The sequence below is a fragment of the Scyliorhinus canicula genome, chromosome 3 (assembly GCF_902713615.1).
Source record: "Scyliorhinus canicula chromosome 3, sScyCan1.1, whole genome shotgun sequence".
Taxonomy (NCBI): Eukaryota; Metazoa; Chordata; class Chondrichthyes; order Carcharhiniformes; family Scyliorhinidae; genus Scyliorhinus; species Scyliorhinus canicula.
The window spans coordinates 6,163,061-6,181,813 of NC_052148.1; the positions used below are offsets into that span (position 1 = coordinate 6,163,061).

At 43.9% G+C, this 18,753-nt stretch overlaps 2 protein-coding genes across 2 annotated transcripts in view; both read left to right on the top strand.

Annotated features, from left to right (window-relative positions):
• Positions 1–18,753, top strand: part of LOC119963598 (tenascin-X-like) — a 621,159-nt gene that overhangs the window by 242,042 nt on the left and 360,364 nt on the right. The gene's annotated exons all lie outside the window — the stretch shown is intronic.
• Positions 12,352–18,753, top strand: part of LOC119963791 (collagen alpha-1(XII) chain-like) — a 28,144-nt gene continuing 21,742 nt past the window's right edge. Inside the window, exons 1-2 of the mRNA XM_038793077.1 lie at positions 12,352–12,576; positions 13,308–13,440. Coding sequence (XP_038649005.1) covers positions 12,496–12,576; positions 13,308–13,440 — 214 coding nt within the window. The 5' untranslated portion in view covers positions 12,352–12,495. The remainder of the gene's footprint in view (positions 12,577–13,307; positions 13,441–18,753) is intronic.

Genomic DNA, 18,753 nt, shown 5'->3' on the forward strand with positions numbered 1-18,753 from the left:
CATTAGAGGAAGAATATGGAAGCATTAGTAAGGGTGCAGAGGAGATTCATCAGGATGTTGCCTGTTATGGAGGGAAGACCTAATGAGGGAAGGCAGAGGGACTTGAGGCTGTTCTCATTAGAGGGAAGAAGGTTCAGATGTGACTTAATTGAGGCATACAAGATGATCAGAAGATTAGATACGCTGGACAGTGAGAACCTTTTTCCTCGGGTGATAATTTCTAGAACAAGGGTAGATTGCTTTCAATTGAGGGAGATAGAAACAGGACAGATGTCAGAGGTAGGTTCTTTACTCAGAGAGTAGTAAGGCCGTGGAATGCCCTGCCTGCAACTGTAGTGGATTCGCCAATATTAAGAGCATTTAAATGGTCATTGGATAAACACATGGATGATAAGAGAATAGTGTAGATGGGCTTGACAGTGGTTTCACAGGTCGGCGCAACACGGAGGGCCGAAGTGCCTGTACTGTTCTATGTTCTGAAGTGACTCAGGACATTTTACTGCATTAAAGACACTGTTATCAATGCATGTTGTTTGTGATCAGTGCTAGTATCTCACATCTTTGCTTAGATATCCTCCCTTTCCTCATCATTTCTACTCTGTCAGATTCTGTTACCTTTCTGCTACATGTGTACATTTAAGGTCTCATTCTTCTCACACAGCGGTTGTCCAACCACCATCAAACCTACGCTTCTCGGTCATCTCGAGGAAAAGTTTCCGGATGGACTGGGATCATGGATCGGAGGCGGCGGACCAGTACAGAATCAGCTGGGTTCCATCTGCAGGAGGGGACAAAAAAGAGGTGATGAAATCCATACTTTCTGCTTCTGTGTAGCTCCAGCTGATTTTTAAGTTTGCCTTGCAGCATGCGAGTGTGAAGCAAAACCGCTGTCAGCCAGATCTGTATATACATATACATATACATATACATATATATATATACATATACATATACAATACCTGCTGTTTTCAGTGTGATCATGCCCCCACGGCCAACAGAGAATGCAACTCATTAGCAAGTGTGGAAAGGATTACAAGGATACAATGAAACATTGTTGCTGGAAAGGAGGAACATTTTCATACATGTATGAAAATGTTCCTCCTTTCCAGCAACAATGTTTCATTGTATCCTTGTAATCCTTTCCACACTTGCTAATGAGTTGCATTCTCTGTTGGCCGTGGGGGCATGATCACACTGAAAACAGCAGGTATTTTCCATTCCCAACAGGGACAGGCAAAGACACGGGCATGATTGGAAAATTTGGAGATTGGCCAAAACTCAATTGGGTGGGATGAGCTCTTTGAACCATAACCTGCAGAAACATCAACACATTCTTTCTGAATGGCATTACTGACCTAGAAGGTGATCAGAAAACTGCTCTCCGCACGGGCCATATGCTCTTTAGTATTGAGATGTTGGGCTCAGTTGCCCACTCAAAGAAGAGCATTTGTGTAATGAACAAAACAGTCCAAATTAGTTTATTCCTTCAATTTAATTTTCTCCAGAAATACTCCACATGACCATGAGGGAATGCCACTGGGAAAGGTGGCTGCAGCCAAAGGTTGGTAAAGGATTTTAAGGTCCTTGTGACGCCCTGAGTGATATCAAATTCAAACATCCCCATTTAATTAAGGGAATCAGTTTGCAGAAAACAAATTGGTTTCATGCACTGAACGTATCTTGACCTTAGCTTTATGCCTGTTGGAACCAACAATTCTACGGACTCACAACAGAGCCAGCCGGTTAGCCATTGAACTTTCGGTGAACTGGCCGGCTGACCATGTGGCACTGAGCTTTTATAGCAGCTTCTGGGGGAGGAGTCCTGGGCAGAGCCAAGGGAGAAGCCCCATACAACTCGAGCATTCCCAGAGCTACTTCCCCTAGAGGACAGGTAGTGCAACTGCACTTACAACACAGACACATGTATATACAGAATATAATCCGGTGTGAATCACATTCACCACAATGCCTATTCTTCCAGATGATTATAAATGGCAATGAGACAAGCCAGCTTTTCGATAATCTGGATCCTGACACCTTATATGATGTTACCCTTACTGCCATCTACCCAAACAAGAAGGAAAGTGATCACGTCTCAACCTCCCAGCGTACATGTAAGTCTTTAGTGTATAAAAATCTCCATTTGTCTTTCCTACCTCCTTAGAAATTATCTTCAAATATTGAAAAGAGGACAAAGTGACATGGGAAGCACATGCTGCAGATTGTGATGTGCAGCAGATCACAATGTCCTTCAGAATGGGGTGTGGGATTAGTATGTTCCCCTGGATTCTCTGTTTCTGCTGTAGCAAAGTGTATCTATTGGCTTCATTGGCTAGCCTGCTTGTGTCCAATATTCCTGGGCCATACAGCACCTTCAGCCAGATAAATCTATAAAACCATAGAATTCCGACAGTGTAGAAGGTGGCTATTTGGCCTTGTGTGTCTGCACCGACCCTCTGAAAGAGCAACCAAAATAGGCCCACTCCCCTGCCCAATCCCTGAAACCCCCCTTAACCGCACGATCTGGGAATATTTAGCATGACCAATCCACCTAATGTGCACATCTTTGGATTGTGGGAGGAAATCGATTGACCCAGAGGAAACCCAGAAAGACACAGAGAGAATGTACAAGCGCCACACAGACAATCTACCGAGGCAGGAATTGAACCCAGTTCTCTGGCGCTGTGAAGCAGCAGTGATAACACAACCCCTGATTAATTTATGCCTCCTTCAACTTGCCTCCTCTTTTATTTATGGACCCGCTTCCCCAACCCCTTATCTATTCCTCATAGAAAAATGATTGGCCTCACCCCATTTCCCCACTACCTGGGCGTAACTTATCTATACAAAGGTAAATAACAATCATATTTGTATTTACCTAAAATATTTTAACAGTCTCAAGTATCTTTACTGGATGACATCAGCAGATTGATAATCATTTCAGTTAAACTAGTGGTGTTGGTTTTTAGAGAACTTGAAAAAATATTGGCCCATCCCGTGTTGCTGAAGGTGAAAGGAGTGGCACGTGGCACAGTGGCTAGCACTGGGACTGCGGCACTGAGAAGACAGAGGGTGGTGATGGATGGAACATTTTCAGACTGGAGACCAGTTACCAGCGGTGTAACACTGGGTTCTGTACTGAGTCCTCTCCATTTGCTGTACCAGCCGCCCCAAACAGGCGCCGGATTGTGGCGACTAGGGGCTTTTCACAGTAACTTTATTTGAAGCCTACATGTGACAATAAGCGATTTTCATTTCATTTAATTTCATTTGTAACTTTTATCAATGACTTGGAGGAGGGGTCAGAAGGCTGGGTCAGTAAATTTGCTGATGACACAAAGATTGGTGGAGCCATGGATGAGGTGCAGGGCTGTTGTAGGCTGCAAAGAGACATTGATAGGATACAGAGCTGGGCCGAAAAATGGCAGATGGAGTTTAACCCTGATAAGTGCAAGGTGATTCATATTGGTGGAAAAAATTGAATGCGGATTACAGGGTCAACCCATCAATCCATTTGGGTGGAAATTTGGAATAATAAGGTAAAAAGTCACTGATAGGAGTAGTCTACAGACCGCAAAAGAGTAACAAAATGGTGGGGCAGTCAATAAACAAAGAAATAACTGATGCATGCAGAAATGGTGCAGTCGTTATCATGGGGGATTTTAATCTATATATTGATTGGTTTAACCAGGTTGGTCAAGGCAGCCTGGAGGAAGAGTTTACAGAATGTATCCGTGATAGTTTCCTAGAACATTATGTAATAGAATCTACAAGTGAACAAGCAGTCCTAGTTCTGGTCCTGTATCATGAGACAGGATTGACTAATGATCTCATAGTTCGGGATACTCTCGCAAGGAGTGATCACAGTATGGTGGAATTTAAAACACAGTTGGAGGGTGAGAAGGTGAAATCAAACAGTAGTGTTTTGTGCTCAATCAAAGCAGATTACAATGAGATGAGAAAAGATAGACTGGGAGCAAAGACTTTATGGTGAATCAGTTGAGGAACAGTGGAGAACCTTCCAAGCGATTTTTCACTGTTGATACCAACAAAAAGGAAGGACAGTAAAAAGAGAGAAAATCGACCATGGATATCTAAGGAAATAAGGGAGAGTATCAAACTGAAGGAAAAAGCATCCAAAGTGGCAAAGATTAGTGGGAGACTAGAGGACTGGGAAAACTTTAGGGGGCAACAGAAAGCTACTACAAAAGCTATAAATAAGAGTAAGATAGATTGTGAGAGTGAACAGGTGCAGGAATGTGGCAACTAGGGGCTTTTCAGGTAAATATATTTCCTGTAGAGGACGAGAAGGGTGATTTAATAATGGGAGTTGAGGAAATGGCTGAGGAACTGAACAGGTTATTTGGGTCTGTCTTCACAGTGGAAGACACAACATGCCAGTGACTGATAGAAATGAGGCTATGACAGGTGAGGACCTTGAGATGATTGTTATCACGAAGGGGATAGTGGTGTGCAAGCTCGTAGGGCTAAAGGTAGACAGGTCTCCTGGCCCTGATGGAATGCATCCCAGAGTGCTAAAAGAGATGGCTAGGGAAAATACAAATGCACTAGTGATAATTTACCAAAATTCACGAGACTCTGGGATGGTCCCGGCGGATTGGAAATTAGCAAACGTGACACCACTGTTTAAAAAAGGAGATAGGCAGAGAGCGGGTAATTATAGGCCAGTTAGCTTAACTTCGGTAGTCGGGAAGATGCTGGAGTCTATCATCAAAGAAGAAATAGCGAGACGTCTGGATGGAAATTGTCTCATTGGGCAGACGCAGCATGGGTTCATAAAGGGCAAGGTCCTGCCTTACTAATTGAGTGTAATTTTTTGAGGACCTTCCAAAGTGGTAGGTAATGGGGAGCCAATGGATGTGGTATGTCTGGATTTCAAGTAAACGTTTGGCAAGGTGCCACACAAAACTTTGCAGCATACGATAAAGATGCATGGCATTAAGGGTACAGTAGTAGCATGGATAGAGGATTGGTTAATTAATAGAACGCACAGAGTGGGGATTAATGGGTGCTTCTCTGGTTGGCAATCAGTAGCCAGTGGTTTCAGGGATCAGTGCTGGGCCCGGAATTGTTCACAATTTGCTTCAATGATTTGGAGTTGGGGACGAAGGGCAACATGTCCAAGTTTGCAGACAACACTAAGATGAGTGGTACAGCAATAAGTGCAGGGGATACTGGAAGTCTGCAGAGGGATTTGGATGGGTTAAGTGAATGGACTAGGTTCTGGCAGATGGAATACAATGTTGACAAATGAGAGGTTATCCACGTTGGTAGGAATCAGAGCAACCAGGATTATTAATTAAATGATAAAATATTAAAACATGCTGGTGGAGCAGGCTTGAGGGGCCATGGGGCCTATGCCTGCTTCTAGTTCTTATGTCCTTTTGTGCCTGTCAGGCGGGGAGCAAGTGGTCAAGCGAGGGAATCGTGGTTTACTGATGTAGTTGAATCACTTGTCAAGAGGAAGAAGGAGGCTTAGGTGAAGATAAGACGTGAAGGTTCAGTTAGGGCGCTCGAGAGTTACAAGTTAGATAGGAAGGATCTAAAGAGACAGCTACGAAGAGCCAGGATGGAACATGAGAAATCTTTTGTTACTAGTGGTGTACCACAAAGAACTGTTTTGGGGCCACTGCTGTTTGTCATTTTTATAAATGGCCTGGAGGAGGGCGTAGAAGATGGGTGAGTAAATCTGCAGATGGCACTCAACTCGCTGGAGTTGTGGACAGTGTGGAAGGATGTTGCAAGTTACAGAGGGACATAGATAAGCTGCAGAGCTGGCTGAGAGATGGCAAATTGAGTTTAACGCAGAAAAGTGTGAGGTGATTCATTTTGGAAGGAATAACTGGAAGACAGAGTACTGAGCTAATGGTAAGATTCTTGGTGGTGTGGGTGAGCAGAGAGATCTCGGTGTCCATGTACATAGATCGCTGAAAGTTGCCACCCAGGTTGATAGGTTGGTTAAGAAGGCGGACGGTGTGTTAGATTTTATTGGCAGATGGATTGAGTTTCAGAGCCATGAGGTCAAATTGCAGCTGTACAAATCTCTGGTGTGGCCACATTTGGAGTGTTGCGTGCAATTCTGGCCACTGCATTACAGGAAGAATATGGAAGCATTGGTATGGGTGCAGAGGAGATTCATCAGGATGTTGCCTGTTATGGAGGGAAGACCTAATGAGGGAAGGCAAAGGGACTTGAGGCTGTTCTCATTAGAGGGAAGAAGGTTCAGATGTGACTTAATTGAGGCAGACAAAATGATCAGAGGATTAGATAAGGTGGACAGTGAGAACCTTTTTCCTCCGGTGGTGATTTCTAGAACGAGGGTAGATTGTTTTCAATTGAGGGAGATAGATACAGGACAGATGGCAGAGGTAATGTTCTTTACTCAGAGAGTATTAAGGCTGTTGAATGCCCTCCCTGCAACAGTAGTGGACTCGCCAATATTAAGAGCATTTAAATGGTAATTGGATAAACACATGGATGATAAGAGAATAGTGTAGATGGGCTTGACAGTGGTTTAACAGGGCGGCACAACATGGAGTGCCTAAGTGCCTGTACTGTTCTATGTTCTATGTTCTGAAGTGAGTCAGGACATTTTACTGCATTAAAGGCACTGTTATCAATGCAAGTTGTTTGTGATCAGTGCCAGTATCTCACATCTTTGCTCAGATATCCTCCCTTTCCTCATCATTTCTGTCAGATTCTGTTTCCTTTCTGCTACATGTGTACATTTAAGGTCTCATTCTTCTCACACAGCGGTTGTCGCACCACCATCAAACCTATGCTTCTCGGACATCAGGAGGAAAGGTTTCCGGATGGACTGGGATCATGGAGCAGAGGATGTGGACCAGTACAGAATCAGCTGGGTTCCATCTGCAGGAGGGGACAAAAAAGAGGTGATGAAATGAATACTCTCCGCTTCTGTGTAGCTCCAGCTGATTTTTAAATTTGCCTTGCAACATGCGAGTGTGAAGCAAAACCGCTGTCAGACAGATCTGTATATGTATGAAAATGTTCCTCCTTTCCAGGAACAATGTATCATTGTATCCTTGTAATCCTTTCCACACTTGCTAATGAGTTGCATTCTCTGTTGGCCGTGGGGGCATGATCACACTGAAAACAGCAGGTATTTTCCATTCCCAACAGGGACATGCAAAGTCACGGGCAGGACTGGAAAATGTGGAGATTGGCCAAGACTCAATTGGGTGGGATGAGCTCTTTGAACCGTAACCTGCAGAAACATGAGCACGTTGTTTCTGAATGGCATTACTGTACTAGAAGGTGATCAGAAAACTGCTCTCCGCACGTACCCTGTGCTCTTTAGTATTCAGATGTTAGGGTCAGTTGCCCACTCAAAGAAGAGCATTTGTGTAATGAACAAAACATCCAAATTAGTTTATTCCTTCAATTTAATATTCTGCAGAAATACTGCACATGACCATGAGGGAATGCCACTGGGAAAGGTGGCTGCAGCCAAGGGTTGGTAAAGGATTTTAAGGTCCTTGCAGCCCCCTGAGTTATATTAAATTCAAACATCCCCATTTAATTAAGGGAATCAGTTTGCAGAAAACAAATTGGTTTCATGCACTGAACGCATCTTGACCTTCGCTTTGTGCCTATTCTTCCAGATGATTATAAATGGCAAAGAGACAAGCCAGGTATTAGATAACCTGGATCCTGACACCAAATATGATGTTTTCCTTACTGCCATCTACCCAGACAAGACGGAAAGTATTGACGTCATAGGCTCCGAGCGTACATGTAAGTCTTTAGTGTATAAAAATCTCCATTAGTCTTTTCTACCCCCTTACCAATTATCTTCAAATATTCAAAAGAGAACAAAGTGACATGGGAAGCACATGCTGCATATTGTGATGTGCAGCGGATCACAATGTCTTTCAGGGTGGGGTGTGGGATTAGTATGTTCCCCATGATTCTCTGCTTCTGCTGTAGCAAAGTGTATCTATTGGCATCATTGGCTAGCCTGCTTGTGTCCAATATTCCTGGGCCATACTGCACCTTCAGCCAGATAAAACTACCAAACCACAGAATTCCGACAGTGTAGAAGGTGGCTATTTGGCCTTGTGTGTCTGCACCGACCCTCTGAAAGAGCAACCGAAATAGGCCCACTCCCCTGCCCAATCCCTGAAACCCCCCCTAACCAGCACATCTGGGAATATTTAGCTTGACCAATCCACCTAATGTGCACATCTTTGGATTGTGGGAGGAAATCGGTTGACCCAGAGGAAACCCAGAATGACACAGAGAGAATGTACAAGCGCCACACAGACAATCTACCGAGGCAGGAATTGAACCCAATTCTCTGGCGCTGTGAAGCAGCAGTGATAACCCAACCCCTGATAAATCTATGCCTTCTTCAACTTGCCTCCTCTTTTATTTATGGACCCGCTTCGCCAACCCCTTATCTATTCCTCATAGAAAAATGATTGGCCTCACCCCATTTCCCCACTACCTGGGCGTAACCTGTCTATACAAAGGTAAATAACAATCATATTTGTATTTACCTAACATATTTTAACAGTCTCAAGTATCTTTACTGGATGACATCAGCAGATTGATAATCATTTCAGTTAAACTAGTGATGTTGGTTTTTAGAGAACTTGAAACAATATTGGCCCATCCCGTTTTGCTGAAGGTGAAAGGGGTGGCATGCGGCACAGTGGCTAGCACTGGGACTGCGGCACTGAGAAGACAGAGGGTGGTGATGGATGGAAAATTTTCAGACTGGAGACCAGTTACCAGCTGTGTAACACAGGGTTCTGTACTGGGTCCTCTCTACTTGCTGTACTAGCCGCCCCGAACAGGCACCGGATTGTGGCAACTAGGGGCTTTTCACAGTAACTTTATTTGAAGCCTACATGTGACAATAAGCGATTTTCATTTCATTTAATTTCTTTTGTGACTTTTATCAATGACTTGGAGGAGGGGACAGAATGCTGCGTCAGTAAATTTGCTGATGACACAAAGATTGGTGGAGCCATGGATGAGGTGCAGGGCTGTTGTAGGCTGCAAAGAGACATTGATAAGATACAGAGCTGGGCCGAAAAATGGCAGATGGAGTTTAACCCTGATAAGTGCGAGGTGATTCATTTTGGTAGAAAAAATTGAATGCGGATTACAGGGTCAACCCATCAATCCATTTGGGTGGAAATGTGGAATAGTAAGGTAAAAAGTCACTGATAGGAGTAGTCTACAGACAACAAAAGAGTAACAAAATGGTGGGGCAGTCAATAAACAAAGAAATAACTGATGCATGTAGAAATGGTGCAGTCGTTATCATGGGGGATTTTAATCTATATATTGATTGGTTTAACCAGGTTGGTCAAGGCAGCCTGGAGGAAGAGTTTACAGAATGTATCCATGATAGTTTCCTAGAACATTATGTAATAGAATCTACAAGTGAACAAGCAGTCCTCGTTCTGGTCCTGTATCATGAGACAGGATTGACTAATGATCTCATAGTTCGGGATACTCTCGTAAGGAGTGATCACAGTATGGTGGAATTTAAAATACAGATGGAGGGTGAGAAGGTGAAATCAAACAGTAGTGTTTTGTGCTCAAACAAAGCAGATTACAATGAGATGAGAAAAGATAGACTGGGAGCAAAGACTTTATGGTGAATCAGTTGAGGAACAGTGGAGAACCTTCCAAGCAATTTTTCACTGTTGATACCAACAAAAAAGAAGGACAGTAGAAAGAGGGAAAATCGACCATGGATATCAAAGGAAATAAGGGAGAGTATCAAACTGAAGGAAAAAGCATCCAAAGTGGCAAAGATTAGTGGGAGACTAGAGGACTGGGAAACTTTTAGGGGGCAACAGAAAGCTACTACAAAAGCTATAAATAAGAGTAAGATAGATTGTGAGAGTGAACAGGTGCAGGAATGTGGCAACTAGGGGCTTTTTAGGTAAATATTTTTCCTGTAGAGGACGAGAAGGGTGATTTAATAATGGGAGTTGAGGAAATGGCTGAGGAACTGAACAGGTTATATGGGTCTGTCTTCACAGTGGAAGACACAACATGCCAGTGACTGATAGAAATGAGGCTATGACAGGTGAGGACCTTGAGATGATTGTTATCACGAAGGAGATAGTGGTGGGCAAGCTCATAGGGCTAAAGGTAGACAGGTCTCCTGGCCCAGATGGAATGCATCCCAGAGTGCTAAAAGAGATGGCTAGGGAAAATACAAATGCACTAGTGATAATTTACCAAAATTCACGAGACTCTGGGATGGTCCCGGCGGACTGGAAATTAGCAAACGTGACACCACTGTTTAAAAAAGTAGATAGGCAGAGAGCGGGTAATTATAGGCCATTTAGCTTAACTTCGTTAGTCGGGAAGATGCTGGAGTCTATCATCAAAGAAGAAATAGCGAGACGTCTGGATGGAAATTCTCATTGGGCAGACGCAGCATGGGTTCATAAAGGGCAAGGTCGTGCCTTACTAATTGAGTGCAATTTTTTGAGGACCTTCCAAAGTGGTAGATAATGGGGAGCCAATGGATGTGGTATGTCTGGATTTCAAGTAAACCTTTGGCAAGGTGCCACACAAAACTTTGCAGCATACGATAAAGATGCATGGCATTAAGGGTACAGTAGTAGCATGGATAGAGGATTGGTTAATTAATAGAAAGCATAGAGTGGGGATTAATGGGTGCTTCTCTGGTTGGCAATCAGTAGCCAGTGGTTTCAGGGATCAGTGCTGGGCCCGGAATTGTTCACAATTTGCTTCAATGATTTGGAGTTGGGGACGAAGGGCAACATGTCCAAGTTTGCAGACAACACTAAGATGAGTGGTACAGCAATAAGTGCAGGGCATTCTGGAAGTCTGCAGAGGGATTTGGATGGGTTAAGTGAATGGACTAGGTTCTGGCAGATGGAATACAATGTTGACAAATGTGAGGTTATCCACTTTGGTAGGAATCAGAACAAACAGGATTATTAATTAAATGATAAAATATTAAAACATGCTGGTGGAGCAGGCTTGAGGGGCCATGGGGCTTATGCCTGCTTCTAGTTCTTATCTCCTTATGTGCCTGTCAGGCAGGGAGGAAGTGGTCAAGCGAGGGAATCGTGGGTTACTAAAGTAGTTGAATCACTTGCCAAGAGGAAGAAGGAGGCTTATGTAAAGATGAGACGTGAAGGTTCAGTTCGGGTGCTCGAGAGTTACAAGTTAGATAGGAAGGATCTAAAGAGACAGCTACGAAGAGCCAGGAGGGGACATGAGAAATCTTTTGTTACTAGTGGTGTACCACAAAGAACTGTTTTGGGGCCACTGCTGGTTGTCATTTTTATAATTGGCGAGGAGGAGGGCATAGGAGATGGGTGAGTAAATCTGCAGATGGCACTCAACTCGCTGGAGTTGTGGACAGTGCGGAAGGATGTTGCAAGTTACAGAGGGACATAGATAAGCTGCAGGGCTGGCTGGGAGATGGCAAATAGAGATTAATGCAGAAAAGTGTGAGGTGATTCATTTTGGAAGAAATAACAGGAAGACAGAGTACTGGGCTAATGGTAAGATTCTTGGTAGTGTGGATGAGCAGAGAGATCTCGTTGTCCCTGTACATAGATCCCTGAAAGTTACCACCCAGGTTGATAGGTTTGTAAAGAAGGCGGACGGTGTGTTAGCTTTTATTGGCAGATGGATTCAGTTTCAGAGCCATGAGGTCAAATTGCAGCTGTACAAAACTCTGGTGCGGCCACATTTCGAGTGTTGCGGGCAATTCTGGCCACTGCATTACAGGAAGTATATGGAAGCATTAGTAAGGGTGCAGAGGAGATTCATCAGGATGTTGCCTGTTATGGAGGGAAGACCTAATGAGGGAAGGCAGAGGGACTAGAGGCTGTTCTCATTAGAGGGAAGAAGGTTCAGATGTGACTTAATTGAGGCATACAAAATGATCAGAGGATTAGATATGGTGGACAGTGAGAACCTTTTTCCTCGGGTGGTGATTTCTGGAACGAGGGTAGATTGCTTTCAATTGAGGGAGATGGATACAGGACAGATGGCAGAGGTAGGTTCTTTACTCAGAGAGTAGTAAGGCCGTGGAATGCCCTGCCTGCAACAGTAGTGGACTCGCCAATATTAAGAGCATTTAAATGGTCATTGGATAAACACATGGATGATAAGAGAATAGTGTAGATGGGCTTGACAGTGGTTTCACAGGTTGGCACAACATGGAGTGCCTAAGTGCCTGTCCTGTTCTATGTTCCATGTTCTGAAGTGACACAGGACATTTTACTGCATTAAAGGCACTGTTATCAATGCAAGTTGTTTGTGATCAGTGCCAGCATCTCAAATCTTTGCTCAGATATCCTCCCTTTCCTCATCATTTCTGTCAGATTCTGTTTCCTTTCTGCTACATGTGTACATTTAAGGTCTCATTCTTCTCACACAGCGGTTGTCGCACCACCATCAAACCTACGCTTCTCGGACATCACGAGGAAAGGTTTTCGGATGGACTGGGATCATGGAGCAGAGGATGTGGACCAGTACAGAATCAGCTGGGTTCCATCTGCAGGAGGGGACAAAAAAGAGGTGATGAAATCCATACTTTCTGCTTCTGTGTAGCTCCAGCTGATTTTTAAATTTGCCTTGCAACATACGAGTGTGAAGCAAAACCGCTGTCATACAGATCTGTATATGTATGAAAATGTTCCTCCTTTCCAGGAACAATGTTCATTGTATCCTTGTAATCCTTTCCACACTTGCTAATGAGTTGCATTCTCTGTTGGCCGAGGCGGCATGATCACACTGAAAACAGCAGGTATTTTCCATTCCCAACAGGGACAGGCAAAGACACGGGCAGGACTGGAAAATTTGGAGATTGGCCAAGACTCAATTGGGTGGGATGAGCTCTTTGAACCGTAACCTGCAGAAACATGAGCACATTCTTTCTGAATGGCATTACTGTACTAGAAGGTGATCAGAAAACTGCTCTCCGCACGTACCCTATGCTCTTTAGTATTGAGATGTTGGGCTCAGTTGCCCACTCAAAGAAGAGCATTTGTGTCATGAACAAAACATCCAAATTAGTTTATTCCTTCAATTTAATATTCTGCAGAAATACTGCACATGACCATGAGGGAATGCCACTGGGAAAGGTGGCTGCAGCAAAGGGTTGGTAAAGGATTTTAAGGTCCTTGCAGCCCCCTGAGTTATATTAAATTCAAACATCCCCATTTAATTAAGGGAATCAGTTTGCAGAAAACAAATTGGTTTCATGCACTGAATGCATCTTGACCTTCGCTTTGTGCCTATTCTTCCAGATGATTAAAAATGGCAAAGAGACAAGCCAGGTTTTTGATAACCTGGATCCTGACACCAAATATGATGTTTTCCTTACTGCCATCTACCCAGACAAGACGGAAAGTATTGACGTCTTAGGCTCCGAGCGTACATGTAAGTCTTTAGTGTATAAAAATTTCCATTAGTCTTTTCTACCCCCTTACCAATTATCTTCAAATATTGAAAAGAGGACAAAGTGACATGGAAAGCACATGCTGCATATTGTGATGTGCAGCGGATCACAATGTCCTTCAGGGTGGGGTGTGGGATTAGTATGTTCCCCATGATTCTCTGCTTCTGCTGTAGCAAAGTGTATCTATTGGCATCATTGGCTCGCCTGCTTGTGTCCAATATTCCTGGGCCATACAGCACCTTCAGCCAGATAAAACTATAAAACCATAGAATTCCGACAGTGTAGAAGGTTGCTATTTGGCCTTGTGTGTCTGCACCGACCCTCTGAAAGAGCAACCGAAATAGGCCCACTCCCCTGCCCAATCCCTGAAACCCCCCCTAACCAGCACATCTGGGACTATTTAGCTTGACCAATCCACCTAATATGCACATCTTTGGATTGTGGGAGGAAATCGGTTGACCCAGAGGAAACCCAGAAAGACACAGAGAGAATGTACAAGCGCCACACAGACAACCTACCGAGGCAGGAATTGAACCCAGTTCTCTGGCGCTGTGAGGCAGCAGTGATAACCCAACCCCTGATTAATCTATGCCTCCTTCAACTTGCCTCCTCTTTTATTTATGGACCCGCTTCCCCAACCCCTTATCTATTCCTCATAGAAAAATGATTGGCCTCACCCCATTTCCCCACTACCTGGGCGTAACTTGTCTATACAAAGGTAAATAACAATCATATTTGTATTTACCTAACATATTTTAACAGTCTCAAGTATCTTTACTGGATGACATCAGCAGATTGATAATCATTTCAGTTAAACTAGTGATGTTGGTTTTTAGAGAACTTGAAAAAATATTGCCCCATCCCGTTTTGCTGATGGTGAAAGTGGTGGCATGCGGCACAGTGGCTAGCACTGGGACTGCGGCACTGAGAAGACAGAGGGTGGTGATGGATGGAAAATTTTCAGACTGGAGACCAGTTACCAGCGGTGTAACACAGGGTTCTGTACTGGGTCCTCTCTACTTGCTGTACTAGCCGCCCCGAACAGGCGCCGGATTGTGGCAACTAGGGGCTTTTCACAGTAACTTTATTTGAAGCCTACATGTGACAATAAGCGATTTTCATTTCATTTAATTTCTTTTGTGACTTTTATCAATGACTTGAAGGAGGGGACAGAAGGCTGGGTCAGTCAATTTGCTGATGACACAAAGATTGGTGGAGCCATGGATGAGGTGCAGGGCTGTTGTAGGCTGCAAAGAGACATTGATAGGATACAGAGCTGGGCCGCAAAATGGCAGATGGAGTTTAACCCTGATAAGTGCGAGGTGATTCATTTTGGTAGAAAAAATTGAATGCGGATTACAGGGTCAACCCATCAATCCATTTGGGTGGAAATTTTGAATAGTAAGGTAAAAAGTTACTGATAGGAGTAGTCTATAGACCACAAAAGAGTAACAAAATGGTGGGGCAGTCAATAAACAAAGAAATAACTGATGCATGTAGAAATGGTGCAGTCGTTATCATGGGGGATTTTAAGAACATAAGAACATAAGAACTAGGAGCAGGAGTAGGCCATCTGGCCCCTCGAGCCTGCTCCGCCATTCAATTAGATCATGGCTGATCTTTTGTGGACTCAGCTCCACTTTCCGGCCCGAACACCATAACCCTTAATCCCTTTATTCTTCAAAAAACTATCTATCTTTACCTTAAAAACATGTAATGAAGGAGCCTCAACTGCTTCACTGGGCAAGGAATTCCATAGATTCACAACCCTTTGGGTGAAGAACTTCCTCCTAAACTCAGTCCTAAATCTACTTCCCCTTATTTTGAGGCTATGCCCCCTAGTTCTGCTGTCACCCGCCAGTGGAAACAACCTGCCCGCATCTATCCTATCTATTCCCTTCATAATTTTAAATGTTTCTATAAGATCCCCCCTCATCCTTCTAAATTCCAACGAGTACAGTCCCAGTCTACTCAACCTCTCCTCATAATCCAACCCCTTCAGCTCTGGGATTAACCTAGTGAATCTCCTCTGCACACCCTCCAGCACCAGTACGTCCTTTCTCAAGTAAGGAGACCAAAACTGAACACAATACTCCAGGTGTGGCCGCACTAACACCTTATACAATTGCAACATAACCTCCCTAGTCTTAAACTCCATCCCTCTAGCAATGAAGGACAAAATTCCATTTGCCTTCTTAATCACCTGTTGCACTTGTAAACCAACCTTCTGTGACTCATGCACTAGCACACCCAAGTCTCTCTGAACAGCAGCATGCTTTAATATTTTATCGTTTAAATAATAATCCCGTTTGCTGTTATTCCTACCAAAATGGATAACCTCACATTTGTCAACATTGTATTCCATCTGCCAGACCCGAACCCATTCACTTAACCTATCCAAATCCCTCTGCAGACTTCCAGTATCCTCTGCACTTTTCGCTTTACCACTCATCTTAGTGTCATCTGCAAACTTGGACACATTGCCCTTGGTCCCCAACTCCAAATCATCAATGTAAATTGTGAACAATTGTGGGCCCAACACGTATCCCCGAGGGACACCACTAGCTACTGATTGCCAACCAGAGAAACACCCATTTATCCCAACTCTTTGCTTTCTATTAATTAACCAATCCTCTATCCATGCTACTACTTTACCCTTAATGCCATGCATCTTTATCTTATGCAGCAACCTTTTGTGTGGCACCTTGTCAAAGGCTTTCTGGAAATCCAGATATACCACATCCATCGGATCCCCGTTATCTACTGCACTGGTAATGTCCTCAAAAAATTCCACTAAATTAGTTAGGCATGACCTGCCTTTAACGAACCCATGCTGCGTCTTCCCAATGGGACAATTTCTATCCAGATGCCTCGCAATTTCTTCCTTGATGATAGATTCCAGCATCTTCCCTATTACCGAAGTTAAACTCACTGGCCTATAATTTCCTGCTTTCTGCCTACCTCCTTTTTTAAACAGTGGCGTCACATTTGCTAATTTCCAATCCACCGGGACCACCCCAGAGTCTAGTGAATTTCGGTAAATTATCACTAGTGCATCTGCAATTTCCCTAGCCATCTCTTTTAGCACTCTGGGATGCATTCCATCAGGGCCAGGAGACTTGTCTACCTTTAGCCCCATTAGCTTGCCCATCACTCCCTCCTTAGTGATAACAATCCTCTCAAGGTCCTCACCTGTCATAGCCTAATTTCTATCAGTCGCTGGCATGTTATTTGTGTCTTCCACTGTGAAGACCGACCCAAAAAACCTGTTCAGTTCCTCAGCCATTTCCTCATTTCCCATTATTAAAACTCCCTTCTCATCCTCTAAAGGACCAATATTTACCTTAGCCACTCTTTTTTGTCTTGTATATTTGTAAAAACTTTTACTGTCTGTTTTTATATTCTGAGCAAGTTTACTCTCATACTCTATCTTACTCTTCTTTATAGCTTTTTTAGTAGCTTTCTGTTGCCCCCTAAAGATTTCCCAGTCCTCTAATCTCCCAGCAATCTTTGCCACTTTATATGCTTTTTCCTTCAATTTGATACTCTCCCTTTTTTCCTTAGATATCCACGGTCGATTTTCCCTCTTTCTTCCGTCCTTCCCTTTTGTTGGTATAAACCTTTGCTGAGCACTGTGAAAAACCGCTTGGAAGGTTCTCCACTGTTCCTCAACTGTTCCACCATAAAGTCTTAGCTAGTTCTTCTCTCATCCCCTTGTAATCTCCTTTGTTTAAACACAAAACACTAGTATTTGATTTTACTTTCTCACCCTCCATCTGTATTTTAAATTCCACCATGTTGTGATCGCTCCTTCCGAGAGGATCCCTAACTATGAGATCATGAATCAATCCTGTCTAATTACACAGGACAAGATCTAGGACCGCTTGTTCCCTCGTAGGTTCCGTTACATACTGTTCTAGGAAACTATCGCGGATACATTCTATAAACTCCTCCTCACGGTTGCCTTGACCGACCTGGTTAAACCAATCGACATGTAGATTAAAATCCCCCATGATAACTGCTGTACCATTTCTACATGCATCAGTTATTTCTTTGTTTATTGCCTGCCCCACCATCTCGTTACTATTTGGTGGCCGATAGACTACTCCTATCAGTGACTTTTTCGCCTTACTATTCCTGATTTCCACCCAAATGGATTCAACCTTATCCTCCATAGCACCGATGTCATCCCTTACTATTGCCCGGATGTCATCCTTAAATAACAGAGCAACACCACCTCCCTTACCATCCACTCTGTCCTTCCGAATAGTTTGATACCCTCGGATATTTAACTCCCAGTCGTGACCATCCTTTAACCATGTTTCAGTAATGGCCACTAAATCATAGTCATTTACGATGATTTGCGCCACCAACTCATTTACTTTATTCCGAATACTACGAGCATTCAGGTAAAGTACACTTATGTTGGTTTTTTTACCTCTGTTTTGAATCTTAACATCTCCAGTTTTATTCCTTTTGTTATTACTGGGCCTATTCACTGTGCTCCCCTCAGTCACTGTACCTTGTACTGTCGCCCTTATGGATTTCTGACTATGTCTTCTCTGCCTTGCACTTTTCCCCTTACTTCCTTTTGTTTCTGTCCCTGTTTTACTACCTTCCAACTTCCAGCATTGGTTACCATCCCCCTGCCACATTAGTTTAAACCCTCCCCAACAGCTCTAGAAAACACCCCCCCTAGGACATCGGTTCCAGTCCTGCCCAAGTGCAGACCGTCCGGTTTGTACTGGTCCCACCTTCCCCAGAACCGGTCCCAATGCCCCAGGAATTTGAATCCCTCCCTCTTGCACCATCTCTTGAGCCACGCATTCATCCTATCTATCCTGACATTCCTACTCTGACTAGCTCGTGGCACTGGTAGCAATCCTGAGATTACTACCTTTGAGGTCCTACTTTTTTGTTTAACTCCTAACTCCCTGAATTCCGCTTGTAGGACCTCATCCCGTTTTTTACCTATATCGTTGGTGCCTATGTGCACCACGACAGCTGGCTGTTCACCCTCCACCCCCAGAATGTCCTGCAGCCGCTCCGAGACATCCTTGACCCTTGCACCAGGGAGGCAACATACCATCCTGGAGTCTCGATTGCGTCCACAGAACCGCCTGTCTATTCCCCTTACGATCGAGTCCCCTATCACTATAGCCCTGCCATTTTTCTTCCTGCCCTGCTGTGCAGCAGAGCCAGCCACGGTGCCATGAACCTGGCTGCTGCTGCCTTCCCCTGGTGAGCCATCTCCCTCAACAGTATCCAAAGCGGTATATCTGTTTTGCAGGGAG